Source organism: Macaca nemestrina, chromosome 14, assembly GCF_043159975.1.
Source record: "Macaca nemestrina isolate mMacNem1 chromosome 14, mMacNem.hap1, whole genome shotgun sequence".
Classification (NCBI taxonomy): Eukaryota; Metazoa; Chordata; class Mammalia; order Primates; family Cercopithecidae; genus Macaca; species Macaca nemestrina.
Window position 1 is genome coordinate 6,058,210 of NC_092138.1, and position 20,991 is coordinate 6,079,200.

A 20,991-nucleotide genomic window follows, 5' to 3' on the forward strand; every position below is an offset into this window, starting at 1 on the left:
GTTCTGACACAGTGACTTTGACTCTTGCAGGAGATGGGCTACTGCCAGGGTGTGAGCCAGGTCGCTGTTGTCCTGCTGATGTTCCCCAAGGAGAAGGAGGCCTTCTTGGCACTGGCTCAGCTGCTGACCAGCAAAAACCTGCCAGACGCTGTGGATGGACAGCTGCCCATGGGGCCTCACAGCTGGGCCAGGTGATGGCTACACTGGCCCAGTGATGGGAACTTAAAGCCATAGTGCCTTCTGTCCCTGCCCCATTTGGTGGGCTGGGCAGGGCACCACGGGTCCTCCCAGACACCAGGCTCACCACCGACACAACACAGATAAAAGGAGTGTGGTGGGTGCTTCCCTGGCCAGGCTTCCCACCAGTTGTGGCTTCCTGTGCACAACTGTACCCCCAAGGGCAGGTGATCCAGCAGCTGCTCAGTGCAAAGCACCAGGGAGGGAGCAGGGTTTGGGCACTGGCCCCTCCCAGAGGGCCCTTCCCAGCCTGATGCCCACCCCCATGCCTAGAACACCTCCTGAGGCTGTCCCTGGATGGGTTTCTATAGAACATGCTATCCCAGGCCTAGGCCCGGAAGGACACGTGGTGCTGAGGCACCCACAGGCCTCCCTGGCACAGCTTCAAAGAATAAAGTGCAACCCGCCCCCAGGGGGCTCCAGCCTGAGGTGCCCTCCTGCTTCACCATCTGGAGCAGAAAACAGTGGGGAGTGCCTGGGGTACCCCAAGCTCTGCTTCCTAGGCCTTCCTCCTCCTCTCCTCCTCCTCCTGTACTCCAAGAAGCTTCTGAAAACCAGGCAGGCTTGGCCTCCGGCCAGGTGCTGACCAAGAGGCTACTGGATATGCCTCGAAGAGGAGATGGGCGATGTAGGCCGGACACCACTGAGTCCCTCCTGGCTCAGCCTCCGGCCAGGTGCTGACCAAGAGGCTACTTGATATGCCTCGAAGAGGAGATGGGCGATGTAGGCCAGACACCACCGAGCCCCTCCTGGCTCAGCCTCTGGCCAGGTGCTGACCGAGAGGTTACTGGATATGCCTCGAAGAGGAGATGGGCGATGTAGGCCGGACACCACCGAGCCCCTCCTGGCTCAGCCTCTGGCCAGGTGCTGACCGAGAGGTTACTGGATATGCCTCGAAGAGGAGATGGGGGATGTAGGCCGGACACCACTGAGCCCCTCCTCCGCACCCTTGAGGGCCACCTGAAGGGCACAGGAGCCTTCAGACCATCCAGGAGCTGCAGCAGCCCCCCAGAGAGCAACAGGGACCCCTCACTCCTGAGCACCCCTCCAAGGGGGTCAGGACAAGCCCTGAGCCACAGAGTAGCAAGAACCAGTGTTCAGAGACAGGATTCAGGGAAAGGGCAGAGGTGGGACCCTGGGCCAAGGGGCAGAAGTGAGGGTTCCACTGAGTGTGGGAACAGTCCAGGCCTGGCTTGGAAAGGACAGAGGGCAGAGGGGGCTCCAGAGGACAGGGGGAGCCCAGTGCCCTGGGGGCATGTTACCCACGGTGAAGAGAGGCCCCAGGTTAGGTGGCAAGTGGGTTGGATGACAGTTAAGGCCTCTCCCACCTGCTCTGAATCAGGGCTGAAGCAGAGGTGAGGGCGAGGGTGTGAATCAGGGAGACTGAGCCACCTGAACCCCATGGGGCTGTCCCAGGAGCAGCCTGAGATGCCCCGAAAGCTCCCATCCCCGGATGGCACACACCCTTCGCTCTGGGATCAGGGCCCGCAGCAGTGTCCTCAGTGTCACTCAGGAGGGCTATGCAGGGACCACGAGGACTCCAGGGATCCAGGTCCATGGGGCCCATCCCTGCGAGGGTCAGATGGGCTGGGTGGAGAAGCTGACCGAGCCTCCTTTCCTTTCAGGGAAACCTGAAGAGTCCCCAGGATGGCCCTTGGCCTGGAGCGAGTGTCTCAGCCCCCAGGCCTCTGCTGGCCTCCCCCAGCCTGGAGACCCTCCCCAGAGAGCATGGGCTGGCTTTCCTTGGCCCAGCAGCCCATAAAGGTAGTCCCAGGAAAACAGGAGCCTGGTCCTGCCCAACCCTCACCTGGCTGGGCTGTCCCCATGGCTGAGGCCCTCAGTGGCACCAGGGGGTCTCCAAAGAGCCTGGGGCCACAGGCCTTTCTCTGGGGGCCCTAGGGGCTCAGGGTCTGGCCTGCCTGTCCCCAGCCCAGGACAAACCACTCATTGTTTGGTGGTTAGTTACTGCAATGGAATTCCGTGGTCTGGAAGGAGCCAGGACAGCAGCCTACCCTGCAAGTGCCTGGAAGCCCCAGACAGCCCCTCAGCCAGCTGAAACCAGCATCCACAGGGAAGCTGGAGACTTGGAGGCCTCTGGAGGGGAGGGTGTGTGTGTCATCCTCATAGCTCTGGCCAGCCAACAGCATGTCCCATGTCCTCATGCTGACCTCCTATGGGACACAGCCCCCTCAAACGCCCCAAGCCTGAAATCCAGAGGTGTCCAGCCCAGCATCAAATGAAGCCCCTGTAGGAGAGAGACACCAGGGGTGCCATGGGCACTCCAGCCATGACCTTGGAGGAAACCAAGACTGCTGTGGCCCTGGCCAGTGATGGAGTCTGGCCCAAGGCAGGGTGAGCCCTCTCAGAGCAGCGCATGGCTACTTAGGGCTTGTGCATGTCCCACAAAACCAAGTTGGTGACCTTAGCTAGCTCTGAGAGCAACCAGCCGCCTCAGCAAGGGGGCTGCAGAAGCAGAGGGGCCAGCCACTACCCTTGTTCATACAAGGAGGCAGGAATGGTCAGGCTCCAGGACCTGGGTGGTCACCTGATCACCAATGGGGCAGAGTTCTATTCAATATTGAGAGGCTAGCCAGGCGTGGTGGCTCACGCTTCTAATCCTTGTAATCCTAGCACTTCGAGAGGCTGAGGCAGGAGTGTTGGTGAAGCCTGGGATTTTGAGGCTAACCTGGGTGACATAGTGAGACCCCATCCCCACAGAAAATACAAAAATTAGCCAGGTGTGGTGGCATGCATGCACCTGTAGTTCCAGTTACTAGGGAGGCTGAGATGGGAAGATTATTTGAGCCCTGGAGGTCAAGGCTGCAGTGAGCCATGAGCATGCCACTGTATTCCAGCCTGGGTGGCAGAGCAAGACCCTGTCTCAAATAAATAAATAAATAAATAAATAAATAAATAAATAATAAAAAAGAATGAAAAGAAAATATACTGACTTCATGTAAATTGTTCTGGACATATAGAATCTAATCGACATGTCTTAAAAGACAAGACAAACGTTTTTCATGAAATAAGTGAGGCTAAAACATTTTCTTGGACAAACCTCCTCCCAGCAAGGGGAGGCTGGCTTGCTGCAGTGTGGAAACTGTGCTTAGATTGTTCTCTTCTGTTTGTCCACTCCCCTAATCGATGCTCTTCTCTCCCTTTTCAGATCCCTGTGATAGAGCTACTAACTCAACTCTTCTTTCCACAGCTACCAACTCAGATTTTAATGTTCAAAAACGTCTGGTGAAGTTCCAAGCCAAGGAAATGAAGGAGTGAAGGATGTGCCATCCCAAATATGTCAGATTGGTATATTGATTATTTTGAGTTGATAATATTGGAGAAACTGTAGTTTCAGAAAGGGCAAGCTGACATGTCTCTTCTTGCATGAAACAAGCCATAAAGTTTCCTCTGGAAGGGGCACCCTCGCCATACCAGGGTGAATCAAGAGCCCTATCCCCAGAAACTGGGAACCGGAGGCCGCAATGGACCTAAATAAATATACTTAATGAATAACCCTTGTCTTTCACTAGTTTGACACCCCCCATACCTCCTAGTGACTCCCCTGGGAAACTTACTGCCTGTTGCCAGATTATCTTTGTCCCGTCGTTTTTTCTTAAATTTATCGCTCTTTATCTAAAAAGTGTAAAAGCATCTTGCTTTGGCCACTTCTTCAGACTTCACGCTCTTGTAAAGATCCTCATGTTCGTGTAAAACTAATGAAATTTGTATACTTTTCTTTTGTTAATCTACCCGCTCTCAGGATGGGCAGTGGCTCGTGTCTGTAATCCCAACATTGTGGGAGGCCAAGACAGGAGGCTTACTTGAGGCTTAGGGGTTCGAGACCAACCTGGGCAACACAGTGAGACCCCATCTCTACAAAAAATAAAAATAATTAGATGGGCGTGGTATGTGCTTGTAGTCCCAGCTATTCAGGAGGTTGAGGTGGGAGGACCACTTGAGCCCAGGAGATCAAAGCTGCAGTGAGCTGTGATCGAACCACTGCATGCCAGCCCAGGCACCAGAGACCCTGTCTCAAAATAAATGAATAAATAATAGGTTAAAAGAAATAAAAATGATTTGTTATATATTAAAAAAACCCAATCTGCCTGGTGTCAATTTGGTTTCTAGATCCAGATGAAGAGCCCACTGAGAACTAAAAGGGGGGCTAGAGATGATCTCTGGCTCCCCTAACAGTCTTTCTTTAAATTTTTTAATTTTTTATTTTTTTGAGACAGAGTCTTGCTCTCTCCCCCACGCTGGAGTGCAGTGGTGTGATCTGGGCTCTCTGCAAGCTCCACCTCCCAGGTTCACGCCATTCTTCTGCCTCAACCTCCTGGGTAGCTGGGACTACAGGTGCCCGCCACCAGGCCGGCTAATTTTTTGTATTTTTAGTAGAGACGGGGTTTCACCATGTTAGCCAGGATAGTCTTGATCTCCTGACCTCGTGATCCCCCCAATTCGGCCTCCCAAAGTGCTGGGATTACAGGCGTGAGCCACCACACGATTACAGGCGTGAGCCACCACGCCCGACCACATCTCCATTTCTTCAAGAGCGGAGGCCAGAGTCCAGACTGAGCTCCTTCCCTCAGAGCAGCCCTGGGATTCGGGCCCGTCTCAGCCACCATGAACTACCACACTGAACCCAGGAAGGGCTGCTTTCTCCTCTCACAGGCTAGCAGGTGTGGGAGGAGAAGAGCAAGGAGGGAATTTGTGTTCACTTGTCCTGTGCTGTCCAGGACAGCAGCCCTGGGCCACACACGATGATTGTGCACCTGAACATGGCGAGGCCGAATTGAGCTGTGCTGTGAGTAGACAACACAACACACACCACATTTTGGAGACTTACCATGGAAAACAGAATGTGAACTATCTCGATGATTTTTACCTGCATTATATGTGGAAACAATAATTTTTTGACATATTGGGTCAAATAAAAAATATTAAAATCAATTTCACCTATTTCTTTCTAGTTGAATGTTGTTACTGTAAAATTTAAGGTTACATATGTGGCTCAGACAATATTCCTTCTGAGCAGCATGGCTCCAGGAGGGTGGACACTGAAACTACTCTCAACCCGCACGGCTGTGCAGTGGAGCTGTGCTGCCAACTCAGACCAGGGGACTGGTGTCGTCCCCGCAGTTCCATGAAACAGGTATTCCTAAGAGAAACCCCAAGCCTCTTCCACCTAGGGACAGCTGTTTTTATTTTATTTTATTTTATTATTATTTTTTTCTGAGTTGAGATGGGGAGGTCTTGCTATGTTGCCCAGGCTGGTCTTGAACTACTGGCCTCACGGTGAACCTCCCGTCTTGGCTTCCCAAAGTGCTAAGATGACGGGGGTAAGTCAATGAACCAGCTGGGGACAGATGTTCACGTCCTCCTCTCATCTTTTCCCCAAATTGCCCTTGGAAACTCTTGACAAGTCTTGGCCCCAGTTCTCCACCTCTTCCTCAGCTATCTAGAAAAGGCAACTGGAGCCCAGAACACTAGGCGAGATGACAGCTTTCAAGGTGCCGAGATAAAGAGTTCCCAGAAAGGAGATGCGTTTTGGAGACTGTGAGTTGTCTCCGTAGTGGAGAGAAGGACAAGCTCCCGGCAGCTTTCACCCTCTCCTTTGTTCTGGGACCTGCGGCTGCCTAAGGAATTCTCTGGCAAAAGACTGCTTCCTGGGTGTCAGGGGTCGGACACGGGGCGGGTCAGGGCGGGGTCAGGGGCTGTCTCGGGACGGGGTTAGGGACTGGGTTCAGCGCCAGTCTGGGGCTGGGGTCAGGGCGAGGTCAGGACCTGTTTCCCAGGAGCCAGGGCTGGGAGTCACCGCCTGTTTCGGGGGTCAGGGTCGGCTCCAGCTCCCCTTCCTTCTGCCCTTGCGTCAGGCGATGGGTGTGGGGTCAACGCGGGCCGGAGCCCAGCCGGGGCCCCTGCTCTGGTCTCTGCTGCCGCTGCTGCTCCTGAGCCCAGAGGCCGCCCCTGCCCCACCGTCCCGCGCCCCCAGCCCCTCGCACGCTCCGGGGGAGACCAGAGAGAGCTCGGGGGCGGCCGAAGAGAGCTTGGGGGCGCAGCAGGGCCGGGAGCCCGCAGTCAGAGCCCAAGGTCCGTTTGAAGCAGAGGGCGTGGGGCCGAGCCGGCCTCGGAGGCAGGGGGCAGGGGGCAGGGGGCATTTGAGGGGGCCACTGGGCCACGGGGGCAGGGGTCGAGGGCTCGGCAAGACCGGGTGGGGTGAGGAGTGTCCGGGAGAGGCGGGCGTCACGGAGAGATGGGGGAACCGCAGGCCGGAGGCGGTGGGGAGGAGGGCGGGGCTCTGGGCCTGGTGCCAGGGCCCGAAGTCAACCGAATCCGTTGTCTGGCTCCCCTCCCCTCCCAACCAGGTGGCTCCAGAAACGACATCAAGCAAGGTGGGTCAGGCTGCCCGTCTCGGTCCCAGGACTGAGTGTGGGGCCCACAGAACTGGACGGGGCACCAGGACCTGGTGCGGGGGCTGGGTGGAGGGAGACAGCACCAGGACTGCTGCTGGGCACTGGGAGTAGGGTGGGCCCTGGGGTCTCATGTCCCCTTCTTGAGGCCTGGAAGCGTAGGCCAGGGATCAGGACGCTGGGTCTCAGGGGTCTAGGCCCACAGCTCCCCTCCCAGGTGTGAGTCTCAGAACCAAGGTTGTCCACATCAGCCACATCCCCTCACCTTCTAAAAATAGAAGATCAGGAATCAGAGAGGGGGAGCAAGTTTCCCCAAGTCACACAGCACAACAGACTCCTGCCTGAGAATCTCTCTCCCTGGGATACTGGAGTGAGATGCAGGGGGCACAGCCACTTGGACACCCCTGAGACCTTCAGTTCTTTGATCTGTAAAGTAGGCATACAGGTGTTCTGATGGAGGAAAATAAAGTCCCAGGGCTGGATTCCAGTCCACCAGTCCTTGGCAGGTCCGGATGAGCTGCTGTGGCCACCCTGGGTCAGCCTTGCCCTGCCTGCCAGACCCCTGGGCCCTCATTCCCACAGAGCCTGCTCAGTTGTACTCTGTCATCTGGTCCTGGTAGTGGCCATAGAAGGCAGACGCTGGGGAAGCCCTCAGTCATTTTGGCCAGGTCACCTATTCTTTGGCCTTGGTTTTCCCATCTGTGAAGAGAGCAGAGGCCTCACTGGGGTGGCATTCATGGGCACCACTAGTGTCTCTAACAGGTGGACCGGGGTGTCTCCACAGTGTGTGGGAAGCCTAAGGTGGTGGGGAAGATCTACGGTGGCCGGGACGCAGCAGCTGGTCAGTGGCCATGGCAGGCCAGCCTGCTGTATCGGAGCTCGCACCTCTGTGGAGCTGTCCTCATCGACTCCCGCTGGCTGGTGTCGACAGCCCACTGCTTTCTCAAGTGAGTCCTCCTTCCCTGGGCCCCAGCAGAGGGGCTGATGGGGAGGAAGATGCAAGGGACGAGGGTTAGCGGGCTGGGGGGTTTATGCCTTTCTCCTCTGGGCTTTGCTCTGGGCAAGTCTGCTGCCACCAAACTGACGCAGTGCCTGCCTTTGACCTGCAGTCCTCTCCACCACGACTGTCCTCCCCACTCTCCACCCACTGTCCCTCCGTCTGCCCAGATCCTCCTCATCCTTCATCCTCAACTCTGGCAGGGAGTTCCCTGGCCCCTATGTCTGTCTGTTCAACCGAGACATGCCTGAGAGCATTGGCAGTGTCTGTGCTGGCCGCCTGCAGGTTTCTCTTCAGTGTCCACCATGCTCTTGTGAGTCAGACTCCAGGCAGGGACTGGGGACTCTGCGTGTAGCCAGCAGCCAGGCAATGCTTTTTTTTTCTGTAAAACTGTATGCCTGGAAGGAGCTGTGCCAGAGTGCATGCATGGGTGGAAAGAACGGGGCCCCCTGACCCTGGAGAATGACGTGGACAGTCAGGGGTGCAACTCCTCTGACCCTCCTGAACCTGACTCTGTGCCCAGCTTCTCAACAGTCATGGAGGGACCCAGAGGGAGAGGAAGGCATCACAGTCCAGGTATGGAGTCAGCTTGGGCACTTAGTGGCTTTGAGGTTCCAAGTGGGCGCTGTGAGCATCTCCTGTGTGTCACACCACCCAAGACCCTCTATGGCACAGGGTGTGGCAAGACCCCAAGTGAAGGGGTCTCTATGGGAAGGCGAGGCACAAACTCCAACAAGCAGGATGCAGGAGAGAAAGCCCACAATGGGTGAGAAGAGCTGACGCGAGGCCGGGGCATTCAGAGAGATGCTGCAGTCTTGAGGGAGGACGAGGAGCCGCAGGCACTTGCCGGAAGGGGAGGCTTTGGCATGGGGAGTGTGGCGAGGGCTTTCCTGGTGGCTGACCCATGTGAACAAAGTCACAAAGGTCAGAAGTTTCATCACTTGTGTTCAGGAACAAGGAGAGCACCAGTTTCATGCACTCATCTGGACATTGAACAAATCCTCTGTGAGTGCTTACAACAGTGGGGAAGACACCCTTGGGGAGGGCAGGAAAGGTGGTTAGGCCAGGAAGCGGGTCATAGGTAGCCTTCGGAAGGGTCAGGCTGGAGCCAGAATTAAGCCAGAGCTCCTCTTGTGTAAAATGAAAGGGCTCGATGTGATGACTCTGCCAAGGACTTTTCTGGCACTAGGATTCTCTGCTCCTCTGATTTAAGGGTGTACTGGGGAGGCCACATGTCCTGAGGTTGTGAGTAGAATATCCATTAGCCTCAAAGAAAGAAAAGCTCCTGACTCAGAAAGGGGGATACAAAGCTACCTGGAATCATGTTCGGGGAGAAGGACCCAGGGGTGTGTGGGCAGTTACACGTGGATGTAAGAAGAGAGTGCTGCCCCACACTCCCAGAGGATGGTAAAAATGGGCCCTTCCTCCTCCAGCAAATCCCAGGCCCCGGAGAACTATCAGGTTCTGTTGGGAAACACCCAACTGTATCATCAAACCCAGCACACCCAGAAGATGTCTGTGCACCAGATCGTCACCCATCCAGACTTCGAGAAGCTCCACCCCTTTGGGAGTGACATTGCCATGTTGCAGCTGCACCTGCCTGTGAACTTCACTTCCTACGTTGTCCCCGCCTGCCTCCCATCCCAGGACATGCAGCTGCCCAGTAACGTGTCCTGTTGGATAACCGGCTGGGGAATGCTCACCGAAGACCGTGAGGGGGTGTGGGAGAGGCGGGAGGAGGAGGGGTGGGAGGGAGAGGGAGGTGAAGGGGAAGAAGGAAGGATGGCTTAGCCAGGCAAAGAGGAAGCCACTGGACTTGGCCCTCTGTGCCTCATTTCCATGACCAGTAAGGTGAGGACCACCACACTGGGGCCCTTCTAGTTCTGAAAGTGTGATCCCGTAGCTTTGAGTCTCAGGCTCTGAAAGTCTGGGAATCTTAAACTTTTGAGAATCCAGAATCTGGGTTCTTTGAGTCTTCGTGGTTCTTCATTTTAAGGTTTTATTTATTTATTTATTTATTTATTTATTTATTTATTTATTTATTGAGATGGAGTCTCGCTCTGTCACCTAGGCTGGAGTACAGTGGCATGATCTCGGCTCACTGCAACCTCCTCCTCCCCGGTTCAAGCGATTCTCCTGCCTCAGCCTCTCGAGTAGCTGGCATTACAGGCGTACACCACCAAGCCTGGCTAATGTTGTCTTTTTAGTAGAGACGGGGTTTCTCCATGTTGGTCAGGCTGGTCTTGAACTCCTGATCTCAGGTGATCTGCCCGCCTTGGCCTCCCAAAGTGCTGGGATTACAGGCGTGAGCCACTCTTGTAAGGTTTTAAACAGTCATGGGTCTGAGATGACTCGACTGAACTCCAAAGACATGCTTGGGGGCTGGCCCATTCTAGGTCACCACCACACACTTGGATCGTCCCTTGCTTGGGAAGGTGCTTGGGAAGAGTGGAGAGAAAACACGTGGTGGCTCTGCACTCGGAGGCTGCGTGATCCCGTTAGAATGACTGCGACGTAGAACTGTTGACCACCTCTGAACCTCACTTTGCTCTTATCCTAACCTGGGCCACTCATCTACTTCACAGTCTTGTGACGTGACTGAATAACGGAGGAGAGAGTCGTGTGTGTTTTCACTGTTAGATGGGTAGAAAAGAAATGTAGGCAAATACTTATACACAAGAGTGTTTATTGAAGAAAGGAGTGTTTATCGTTTAGGGAAATGCTTATGGTATGATGTTAAGGGGAAAAAGGAAGAACATATATTTAATTATGTGTAGGGTCAGTATTTCTCAACAGAGGTGCTGTATGTATTTTTGATAGAATATGTCTTCACTGAGTGGGGCTCTGCCAGCATCCATGACCTTTGACTACTAGATGGAGGGGGCTTTCCCTGATCATCTGCTGGCTGGCTCCCAGCATTCACACACACAACTGGTTATGACTTGAGGGTAGAAGCAATATATACTTGTTTTAATATCCCAACTGGCGCTCCTGGGCTGGTACCATTGTGCTGCATGACACTGATAGACCAGCATTTCTTGCCTCTAACTTCAGAACTGGTCACCCAGCTTCCATTCTTCTGTGCCCCCACTTTAGGCTCCACGTGGATGTCAGTGTTACTTTAAATATTAGTCATGTCACTTCCCTGTTCAATACTCTACAGTAACTTCTCATTTGTGCCTAGAATGAAATCCAGACACCCGGCCAGGCCTGGTGGCTCACGCCTGCAATCCCAGCACCCTTCACATCCTCCACCTCCCACTGCACCCTTCACATCCCCCACCTCCCACTGCACCCTTCACATCCTCCATCTCCCACTGCACCCTTCACATCCCCCACCTCCACTGCACCCTTTACATCCCCCACCTCCCACGGCACCCTTCACATCCCCCATCTCTCACTGCACCCTTCACATCCTCCATCTCCCACTGCACCCTTCACATCCCCCCACCTCCACCGAGCCCTTCACATCCCCCACTTCCCACTGGGCCCTTCATATCCCCCATCTCCCACTGCACCCTTCACATCCCCCACCTCCCACTGCACCCTTCACATCCCCCACCTCCCACTGCACCCTTCATATCCCCCATCTCAACTGCACCCTTCACATACCCCATCTCCTGCTGCAGTCAATGACATATCTCACCTTCCAATGCACCCTTTCCATTCTTCATTTTTCACTGCAGCCATTACATACCACATCTTTTACTGCAGCCTTCACATACCCCACCCCATCCTCTTGGGCCTCCTGGGTACTCCTTGAATATCTCAAGGCTATTTCTATCTCGGGACTTTAGCTGCTGTTTTTTTTGTTTTGTTTTGTTTTGTTTTGTTTTTCTTAGCTTGCTTGTCGTTCTAATCTTTGCATGAATCACTTCTTTGCATTTACTATTCCGCTTTTTTTTCTCGGTTTTACTTAATCATATGAGCTAAAATAGGCAACCCCCTCTATCACATCTTCCTGTTTTATTTTCTTCATATCACTTAATCTAAAATATTTTTAAACTTCTTTATTATTTCATATAATCTGTCACTTTCTACTAAAAATTATCTATATCATTAGCATGTAAAAGACAGCACCAGGATAGCTGAATAGATGAGTGAATAGATCAGTGATTGGGTTAGTAAAAGGGTGGATGGATGGATGGAGGGAAGGATAAATGGATGGATAATAGATGGATAGAAGGATGGGTTACTGCATGGATGGAGGGATAAGTGGATGGATGGGTGGATGGATGGATGATATTTGAGTTGGTAGATAGATGTTTGGATAGATGTGTAGATAGAAGGATTGGTGAGGGGGGAAGGATGAAGTGGATGGATGTGTCAATAGGTGGAGAGCAGGATAGGTGGATGAGTGATGGAAGGCTCAATGGAGAGATGGATGAAAGGATGGATGGATGGGCAAATGTGTGAAAAGTGAGTGGATGAATGGGCATGTGTGGGAAGATAGGTAGATGGAGGAATGGGTGAATGAGTGGATGGGATGATGGGTGGAGAAGAAAGGTTAGTGATGGATGGAGGGAGAATGGATAGGACAGTTCATGAAAGGATAAGTTGGTCAGTGAATAGTTGCTAAGTCCCAATAAATGAGTCATGTGTTGGTGGGATTTGCCTCTTGTAGAATAAGAGGTGTGATCTATTGCTATGAGAGAGGTAGAAGGAATAGGATGACTATGTGCAAAGGTTTGAGAAAAAGAAGAGAAGCTTATCAAGGATGGGTAGCAGAGTGAAGCAGCGTTTAAAGCTCAGCAGTTCTGAGAAAACCTACGTTTGGGGGATTGTGGTTAGCAGTCAGGCAGAGTAGGGGCTCTGAGTAGCCTGAGCTTTCTTAGTTAACCTACAGGGCATGTCACTGACCTCCCCCTTATCTCTGCAGTGCAACTGTCACCACCCTTCTCTCTCCAGGAGGGCAAGGTGGGCCTCATTGAGAACACACTCTGTAATACCTTATATGGGCAAAGAACTGGCCAAGGCGAGACCTACGCTGTGCATGAGGAGATGCTGTGTGTGGGGGACTTCTCGACAGGAAAGTCCATCTGCAAAGTGAGTAAGGTCATTTCCACTCTTCCTTTGCATATTCTCTTGGCCTCAGTTTCCCTCGGGACGGGTCTCTGTGTTGCCTCCGCTCTCTTTGTGGAGTCCCGTGGACTTCCTGTTTCCTCTCCTCTGCGTGTCCTCCTGGGCTCCATCCCTCAGAAGTCTCCCCTAGACTAGCCCCTTCCCCAGCCCATCGCAGCAGGGACATCTGCTGGAAGGATCCTCAAACAGCATTTTTAAATATATTTTAAACTTTTCATTAAAGCATAATATATACACACGAGAGTACATAATTAATAAGTATATAGTTTGATGAACTTTCCTACACTGACACATGTGACCAGCACCTTAGAAGCACCCATGTGCCTCCTTATCACTAACACCCAAGGGTAACCAACATCTTCACTTTTAACACCTTGTATTCTGAACTTCCTGTAAGTGGAATTTACAGTCAGCAGTCTTTCGTGTCCTAACAGTGTATTTCTGAGATTCGTCCATACTATACACGTTGTTACGGTGTGTTCCTTCTCATTGCTCTATAGCGTGCTGTTGTGTGAACTGAATTCTACACTGGATAAGTATGTGAGTAGTTTCCAAGTTGGAGGTATTATGAGTAGCTGTGCTATGTACATGTTTGTATTTGTCTTTGGGGCACAGAGGAATATATTTTATTACATAGAAGCCCATGAGTAGAGTTGCTAGATAAAAAGGTGTGTCTGTGTGTTCAGCTGTGGCAGAGGATGGCAAACAGCCTTCCCTCTAGCAGAGGATGAGAGCTTCTTTTTTCACCAACATTTATTCTTTTTCATCTTTTCTGATTTTGGCCATTTTGGTGAGTGTGTAGTGGTTTTTGGCTTAAAATTTTTTGTATGTTTATTATTATTAGATATCTTCTATGAAGTTTCCCTTCAAGTCCTTTTTCTCCTCTCATTTTTCTGTTGGGTTGTCTGTCTTTTTCTTCTAGGAGCTCTTTATATATTCTGTACATAAGTTCATTGAATTGAGGCCCAGGGAGGAAAAGTGGTTAGTCTAAGTGAGGCAGCACAACCTGGGCCCAGGTGTTGTGACTGCAAGGCCAACCCTGCCTCCACAACCTCTCCCACAGGTTGTAGCCTCCTGAGCTGGCATCTGTGGGCTGAGCTTTTGCATAGACACCACTGTGGGGCAGACAGGAAAGCACTGGGACCCTGGAATGAGAGACATTGCTTCACCACATGTGCCTGCCCTGTGACCTGGGATATTCTCTTCACCTCCTGAGCCTGGGTCCTCATCAGCTGTGTCAGGATTCCAAGGCCTCCTCCATGAGGTGGTTGGAAGGATAGCATCCACTTGGAACCTCAGAGTGTGACCTTATTTGGAAATAGGATCTTTATGGATGTAATTAGTTAAGAATCTCAAGATGAACCCATCCTGGATTTAGGGTGGGCCCTAAATTCAATGACTGGTGTCCTTAAAAGAGGGGAAGAGGCCATAGAGATACACATGGAGAAGATGGCCATGTGCGGACAGACATGGAGAGGGCAGGGATGCCACCACGAGCCAAGGAATGCCTGTGCTGCCAGAAGTCAGAATAGCCAAAGGAGGTTCCTCCCCTAGAGCCTTTGGAGGTAGTGTGTCCCTGGAAGCACAGGCATTCTGGAAGCTGATTTCAGATTGTGGCCTCCAGAACTGTGAGAGAATACATTTCTGTTGCTTCTAAGCCACCAAGGTGGTGGCAGTGTGTTATGGCAAGCCCTTGGAAATGGTCTAAGGCCACAATGCTAGCAAAACTATAGATTGAAAACTAGCACCAGGTCTCTCCTGCCCCCTAGTCTGAGCCCTGAATCCCCCGGCCCATGGGAAGGGTTCATTGGCAGCACTGTTTTCAATATCGCCAGGCAGGCTGGCTGAGTAGTGGGAGGGAGCTCGGCCCATCTGCCTGCCCAGCGGGAGCCAGCTCCAGGCTTCTTGGTTTCCTGTCCACATCCACATACTTTATTGTTCCTCCTTTCTGGCTGTGGCCTGGCCCCTTCTCCTCACAGAGTCATCTGTACCCCAGGGGGAGAAGGGAGCCTGCCCAATGCCCAGCCCTGGTGGAGCTCAGCCAACAAGTCCTTAGTCCAGCTCCCTTCCAGCCTTGTTCTCCAGCAGCCTCTCTTGCGAAGGCCGTGTCCCTGGAGCCTCAGGGCCAGCACACTTTACCTGCCTGCTGGACATCCCACAGTGCCCTCTAGTTCCTTGCCCAGGCTGAGAACACCGCTGAGGTGGACATCTCCTGAGCCTTTCAGCCACCACTGCCTGTCTGTGAGATTCCATCAGGATTCATCTCCTGCTGAGTCGTCTGCTGTGGTCCCCGCCTCCATCCCGTGGCTCTCTTCTCTTCCCTGCATGCGGCACGCAAAAACAGCTTTGAGGAGAGACAGAGCTGCAGGGTGACTCAGTGCTCAGACTGCGGGCAGGACAGAGCTGGTTGCAGTCTTCACTCTGTCACTTGCATGTGCTGTGACCTTAGCCAAGTTTTCTCACCTGTGCAGTGGGCTTGCTAACAGCCTCCACTTCATAAGGTTCCTGTAGAAAATGTAGCACCATGCCTGGCATTAAGCAAGTGCTTAATAAGTGTTGGCTTCCATGTTCTTGGCCTTGCCTGTTTTCCTCTATCTAAGGTGCACTCATTCTTCTGGGCCTATCTTAGACCTACCCTTTCACTCAATGTGGAATTCACCACCAGGCCCACCAAGTTACACGTGGCTTCCTCTGTCTCCACAGTAGTCATTAATGTTGGAACTTCCTCTGCCTACTCAGAGCTCCCAGGGGTCAGGGCCAGGAGACCGTTGGAGTCCTTCCCATCTCTCCCACACTGGCCCAGAATCAAGCATGATGTTGGCAAGCAGGTGGTTCACCTGCATGGATCGCTGAGGCCTGGAGTAGCCAGGGACCATTGTCTGGAGGACCAGGCCTCCTCTTGCCCTCAAACAAGCTGGGTGGGTACTCCGAGGAGGGAAGCACTGAGGGCGGATCTGAGACAGCGAAGGCACTTTCCACTCCCAAGAAGACCCCGGGCATGAATTTGCCAGGGCTGCAGGAGCAAATCCCACCAACTGGGCAGCTGAGACCACAGATGTCTATTGTCTTGCAGTTCTAGAGGTCAAAAGTCTAAAATCAAGGTGTCAGCAGGGTTGGGTTTTCTTCTGGAGGCTCTAGAGGAGATTCAATTTCCTTTTCCAACTTCTAGAGGCCGCCCGCACTCCTGGGCTCGTGGTCTCTTTCTCCATCTTCAAAGCTGTCAGTGCGACCTCTGTGTCTGTTGTCATATCTCCTCCTCTGACTCTGACCCTCCTGCCTCCTGCCTTCCCTTATAAAGAACTTTGTGATGATGTTGGGCCTTTTGAGACACTCCAGAATAATCTCCCATCTCAAGAGTCTTCACTCCAGCTGCAAAATCCCCTATGCCATGTAAGATAACACAGTCACAGGTTCCAGGGATGAGAATGTGGATGTCTTTGGGAGCATTCTTTTTTTTTTTTTTTTTTTTTTTTTTTTTGAGACGGAGTCTCGCTCTGTCACCCCGGCTGGAGTGCAGTGGCCGGATCTCAGCTCACTGCAAGCTCCGCCTCCTGGGTTCCCGCCATTCTCCTGCCTCAGCCTCCCGAGTAGCTGGGACTACAGGCGCCCGCCACCTCGCCCGGCTAGTTTTTTGTATTTTTTAGTAGAGACGGGGTTTTACCGTATTAGCCAGGATGGTCTCGATCTCCTGACCTCGTGATCCACCCGTCTCGGCCTCCGAAAGTGCTGGGATTACAGGCTTGAGCCACCGCGCCCGGCCGGGAGCATTCTTTAGTGACGGCACCATGTCACCCCCTCTCTCTCCCCTGGCCTCCACTCCCCCAGCCCAGGCCCCTCCCTGTCAGTGTGCTGTCTTGCTTCTCATCAAACGGAGAAGATGAAGCAATGAGAAGCTTGCTCCTCTTGGCCCCACATCTGCCCACCCCGATCTGCCCAGTCTCTCCCCCTTGCCCTGATGGCTCACCCTGGGCCAGCCCATCCTTTAGCACTGGGTCGCTAGGGCCTTTCCCCTGCTACTGTGTCCCCTGCTGTCCCTCTCATGCCTCCCACGTCAAGCCATGGCAAAAATCTCCCCCAGCTACTGCCCATTTCTCCACCTTTCTTCCCTGACGACTTCTCCCAGGGCTGACTGCACTGAATCACCCAATCCAGGCTTGTCCCTCTCATGCCACCAGAGCCACTTTGTCCGCAGCCTCTGCCTTGCCAGAGTCACTGCTCCCTTGACGCATCAGCGTGTGTTGCGCTCAGCTCCTGCTGCCAGGCGCCAGCCACTCCACTCCCACTTTTTGCTACCAGCTGCCTCTGGGGAGATAGCAGACTGGAGGCCCCCCTGAATCACCCTGAGCACAAAGAAAGAGGAGTTAGCTTTGGGGGCGGGGGCTGAGTGTGTCTGAGACACCAGGTGGCACGGTCGGACGCTCTGTGCCTCTGCTGTCTGAGTCAGGGTCCCACTGCAGACCCACCAGATAGAAATCTCCAGGCATCAAGCTCCTGAGCTTACCCTCGGAGTGGATAATTATGGATCTGAATCTATCACACGTGGACCCACCCTCTGCCCTCTACCCCTGGGACAACGCAGTGCTTGAAGCCTAGAGGGGACAGCTGTATGTACAGGGCCTGAGGTGGGCTGGGCCTCCCAGCCTCTCAGTGCTAGAGACCCCGGAGCCGAGTTCTCAGCCTTCTTCCTTTTGTCTCCACACCTTTTCCCTGGTTGTGAGAAAAGGCCAGAGTCCACAAGTCCTTTGGCTCCTCCTTCAAAATGCCATCCCAAATCTGACCATTTCTTCCCTCCTGTAGTTGCCTCCCTGGTCCCTCCTCTCTACCTGGTGCTCAGCAACTATTCTTTCTCTACATGGCACCAGACTGATGGTTTAAACAGGTGCTGTGTCCCCCACCCTCCAACATACAGTTCTCCAAGCTGCCCCTCTGTGGCTCTGGGACCTCCTTCTGCCCGCTCGCTCCCTACCGCAAGGCTTGCCCTGTCCTCTCCTGGTTTGTACCAACTGGGCCCTCTCTTCTGGACCTCACAGAGTGGGTTCTGTTTCCTACTTTCAGTGTAAGCTCAGGAAAGCTTTTTGTGATCCATGGATATGAAATGTCCTCCCACTTCCATAGGGTCGGTTGGCTTATTTATCTAAGCACCATGGGGAGGGGGTTTGTCTTCTCCCCGTGTTTCCCAAGAGCAGTGCCTGCACTGGATGCCCCAGATGCACACTGGACTAATGGGTGGAAGAGCCGGCTGTGGGCCCTGCCTCCCACCACCCTGAAGATGAGACCCTTTCCCCTTCCCCTTCCCCTTTTTTCTTTTTCTTTTCTTCTTTCTTCTTCTTTCTTCTTTCTTTCTCTCTCTTTTTCTTTCTCTCTCTTTCTTTCCTTCCTTCCTTCCTTTCTTTCCTTCCTTCCTTCCTTCCTTCCTTCCTTCCCTTCCTTCTTTCCTTCCTTCCTTCCTTCTTTCTTTCTTTCTTTATTTCTTTCTTTCTTTCTTTCTTTCTTTCTTTCTTTCTTTCTCTCTCTCTCTCTCTCTCTCTCTCTCTCTCTCTCTCCCTCCCTCCCTCCCTCTCTCCCTCCCTCCTTCTTTCCTTTCTTTCTTTCTTTCTCTTTCTTTCTTTCAGAGTCTCGCTCTGTTGCCACGCTGGAGTGTAGTGGCATGTTCTTGGCTCACTGGAACCTCTGCCTCCTGGGTTCAAGCAATTCTCCTGCCTCAGCCTCCCGAGTAGCTGGGAGTACAGACACACGCCACCACGCCCAGCTAATTTTTGTATTTTTAGTAGAGACAAGGTTTCACCATGTTGGCCAGGATGGTCTCGATCTCTTGACCTTGTGATCCGCCTGTCTCGGCCTCCCAACGTGCTGGGATTACAGGCGTGAACTACCATGCCTGGATGAGACCCTTTCTTTGGGTCTCACTTTTTGGCCCATGATATAGGGGCTTTCAACTGCATGATCTCACCCTGACAGCATTTCAGGACTCCAGTAACTCCCAGCAACTTTCTGGAGACCGCTGCCTGCTTCCCTAGTGATGTGGACTGTCTCCACGGGGCCTGGGCATGCACTTTCTAAAGATACTTTACCAAAAAGTTGAGAGAAAACCAAAGGCCTAAATGAACAAAAAAAGGAAGGGGCCCCCGGAGGGGATGCTCTGCTGCAGCTTAGGGTTCACAAGAGCTGTGCTCTGCGCAGAGCTTTCAGCTGGCTGCACTTTGCCAGCAGACTCGGCTCCTCTCAGGCCCTGTACATACAGCTGTCCCCTCTAGGCCTCAAGCAGTGTGTACAGGGCAGAGGGTGGGTTCACGTGCTAATAGATTCAGATCCATGATTGTCCTGAGGGTCGGCTCAGGAGCTTGATGCCTGGAGATTTCTATCTGGTGGGTCTGCAGCGGGACCCTGACTCAGAGAGCGGAGGCAGAGCATCCGACTGTGCCACCCGGTGTCTCAGACACACTCAGCCCCCAAAGCTGACTCTTCTTTCTTTGTCCGCAGGGTGATTCCGGGGGGCCTCTAGTCTGCTACCTCCCCAGTGCCTGGGTCCTGGTTGGGCTGGCCAGCTGGGGCCTGGACTGCTGGCATCCTGCCTACCCCAGCATCTTCACCAGGGTCACCTACTTCACCAACTGGATCGACGAAGTCATGAGGCTCACCCCTCTTCCTGACCCCGCGTTGGCTCCTCAGACCCGCTCTCCACCCAAGCCTCTGAGGGCTGCTGGCCTGCCTGGGCCCTGCGCAGCCCTTGTGCTGCCACACACCTGGCTCCTGCTGCCACTTACTCTCAGGGCCCCATGGCAGACCCTGTGATGACCACAGAGCCCCTTGACCCCTTCTCTCTGCTCAGGCCCGGGTGTCCATGCTGGACCCTCCCTCTCCCCAGCCCACTGTCCCTCTAAATGGTTCCTAATCCTGGCTTTTCTGTCTGTCAACTGCCATTCCCCAAATCAAGCTTGGCAACACAAAACCAAAACCAATAAAAGTCATCTGCTCCTCCTCCACCCCGCACCGCCATCCCAGGCCCCTCCTGCTCCTTAGTGCTTGCCTTTTCCATAGGATTCATTGTCTGACTCCCAGGGCAGAAACCTGCGACCTCACAGAGAGAATCTCAACTGTGGGCTCCTAGGAGGAAAGCAGGGGTGGGGGTCACTAGGGATGCTGAGGGAGCTGAGGCCACCAGCTGGGAGGGAAGGGGTCAGTCTGCATTCACACTGCTCCTGCCCCAGGAAGCACCCAGGCCTTCAGAGGAGCTGAAACCACACCTGGTGTCCACAGTGCCAGGGAGCAAGGGCTTCTCTGAAGCAGAGGAACAGTGCTCCTGGGGCATGGAGGGGGAGGTTCGACTCCCAGTGGAGACAGGAAAGGGAAGTGGCTGGTGCACCAAGTAATGGAGCAGGACTGAGGAGCAGGATCCCAGCCAGGAGAAGAGGGTTCCAGCCTGCAGCTAGAGTGCTTTCAAAACATGAGGGTCTGGGAACGACTGACAGAAGCCGATGGAAAAGGGTCCCGATGCCAGGCCAAAAGCCGAGGTCTAGGTCAGCCGTGCTCGGAGCTCTGCTCCTAGGAACAATTCCTGCTCCTCCTCACCTGTCCCATAGGCCCTGCTTTCCCCACATCTGCAGGCACCTGACCCACTGCCCATCTCCCCAGCCCCCAGTCCCGCATAAACCTGCTCCTTCCTGTCCAAGGCCCTTGGCGAACCCTGCCCCAGAAAGTCTGCACTCCTCCAGGTGGTAGAGCCTGGTATTACCTTATTTACTTAGCTGACTCAGGGTTTAGTGCCCCAGCAATAAGCCTCAAAATAGTGTCCTAGGCCGTCCTTCCTGCAAGCCTGCTGGACACAGCCCTGTGCAGCCAGCAGGACTCCTAGAGGTCTCAGCACAGCCTACCCCCAGCCTTCAGAGGCCACAAGAAAACGGGAGAGCTCCCATTTAGCACATGTCCATGTGGACAAGGCACCATCCAAAAGGTCCAGTGCACATTGTCCCCAGTCTTGGTATTGGCCACATTTCCTGTACCCTCACAGGCAAGGGGCACAGATGGACTCACACACACGTCAACACCAGGACCTCACGGCTTAAACCCTCTATTACTCATGCAGGAACTCTCATCCCAAAATAATATTGTAAGGCCTGAAGAAAGTGTCTGCAAAGTATCCACTCCTGTAGGGGCATTTCCAGCAGTCCCTGCCTCTGATCAGAGTTCCACCACTGAGGTACTGCTATGCCTAGAAATATGTCCGCTAATAGTGTCCAGCCTTGGAGCTCAGCAGTCTCTGGAAGT

General features: G+C 53.4%; 1 protein-coding gene across 1 annotated transcript; it reads left to right on the forward strand.

Annotated features, from left to right (window-relative positions):
• Positions 1-5,960: 5,960 nt before the first annotated feature.
• PRSS47 (Putative serine protease 47) lies at positions 5,961-19,713 on the forward strand. Its single transcript, XM_011771197.2, has 6 exons — positions 5,961-6,327; positions 6,603-6,629; positions 7,432-7,594; positions 9,078-9,355; positions 12,524-12,690; positions 19,207-19,713. Exons 1-6 carry the CDS (start codon positions 6,114-6,116, stop codon positions 19,516-19,518), a joined length of 1,161 nt encoding a protein of 386 aa, XP_011769499.2. The 5' UTR covers positions 5,961-6,113; the 3' UTR covers positions 19,519-19,713.
• Positions 19,714-20,991: the final 1,278 nt, after the last annotated feature.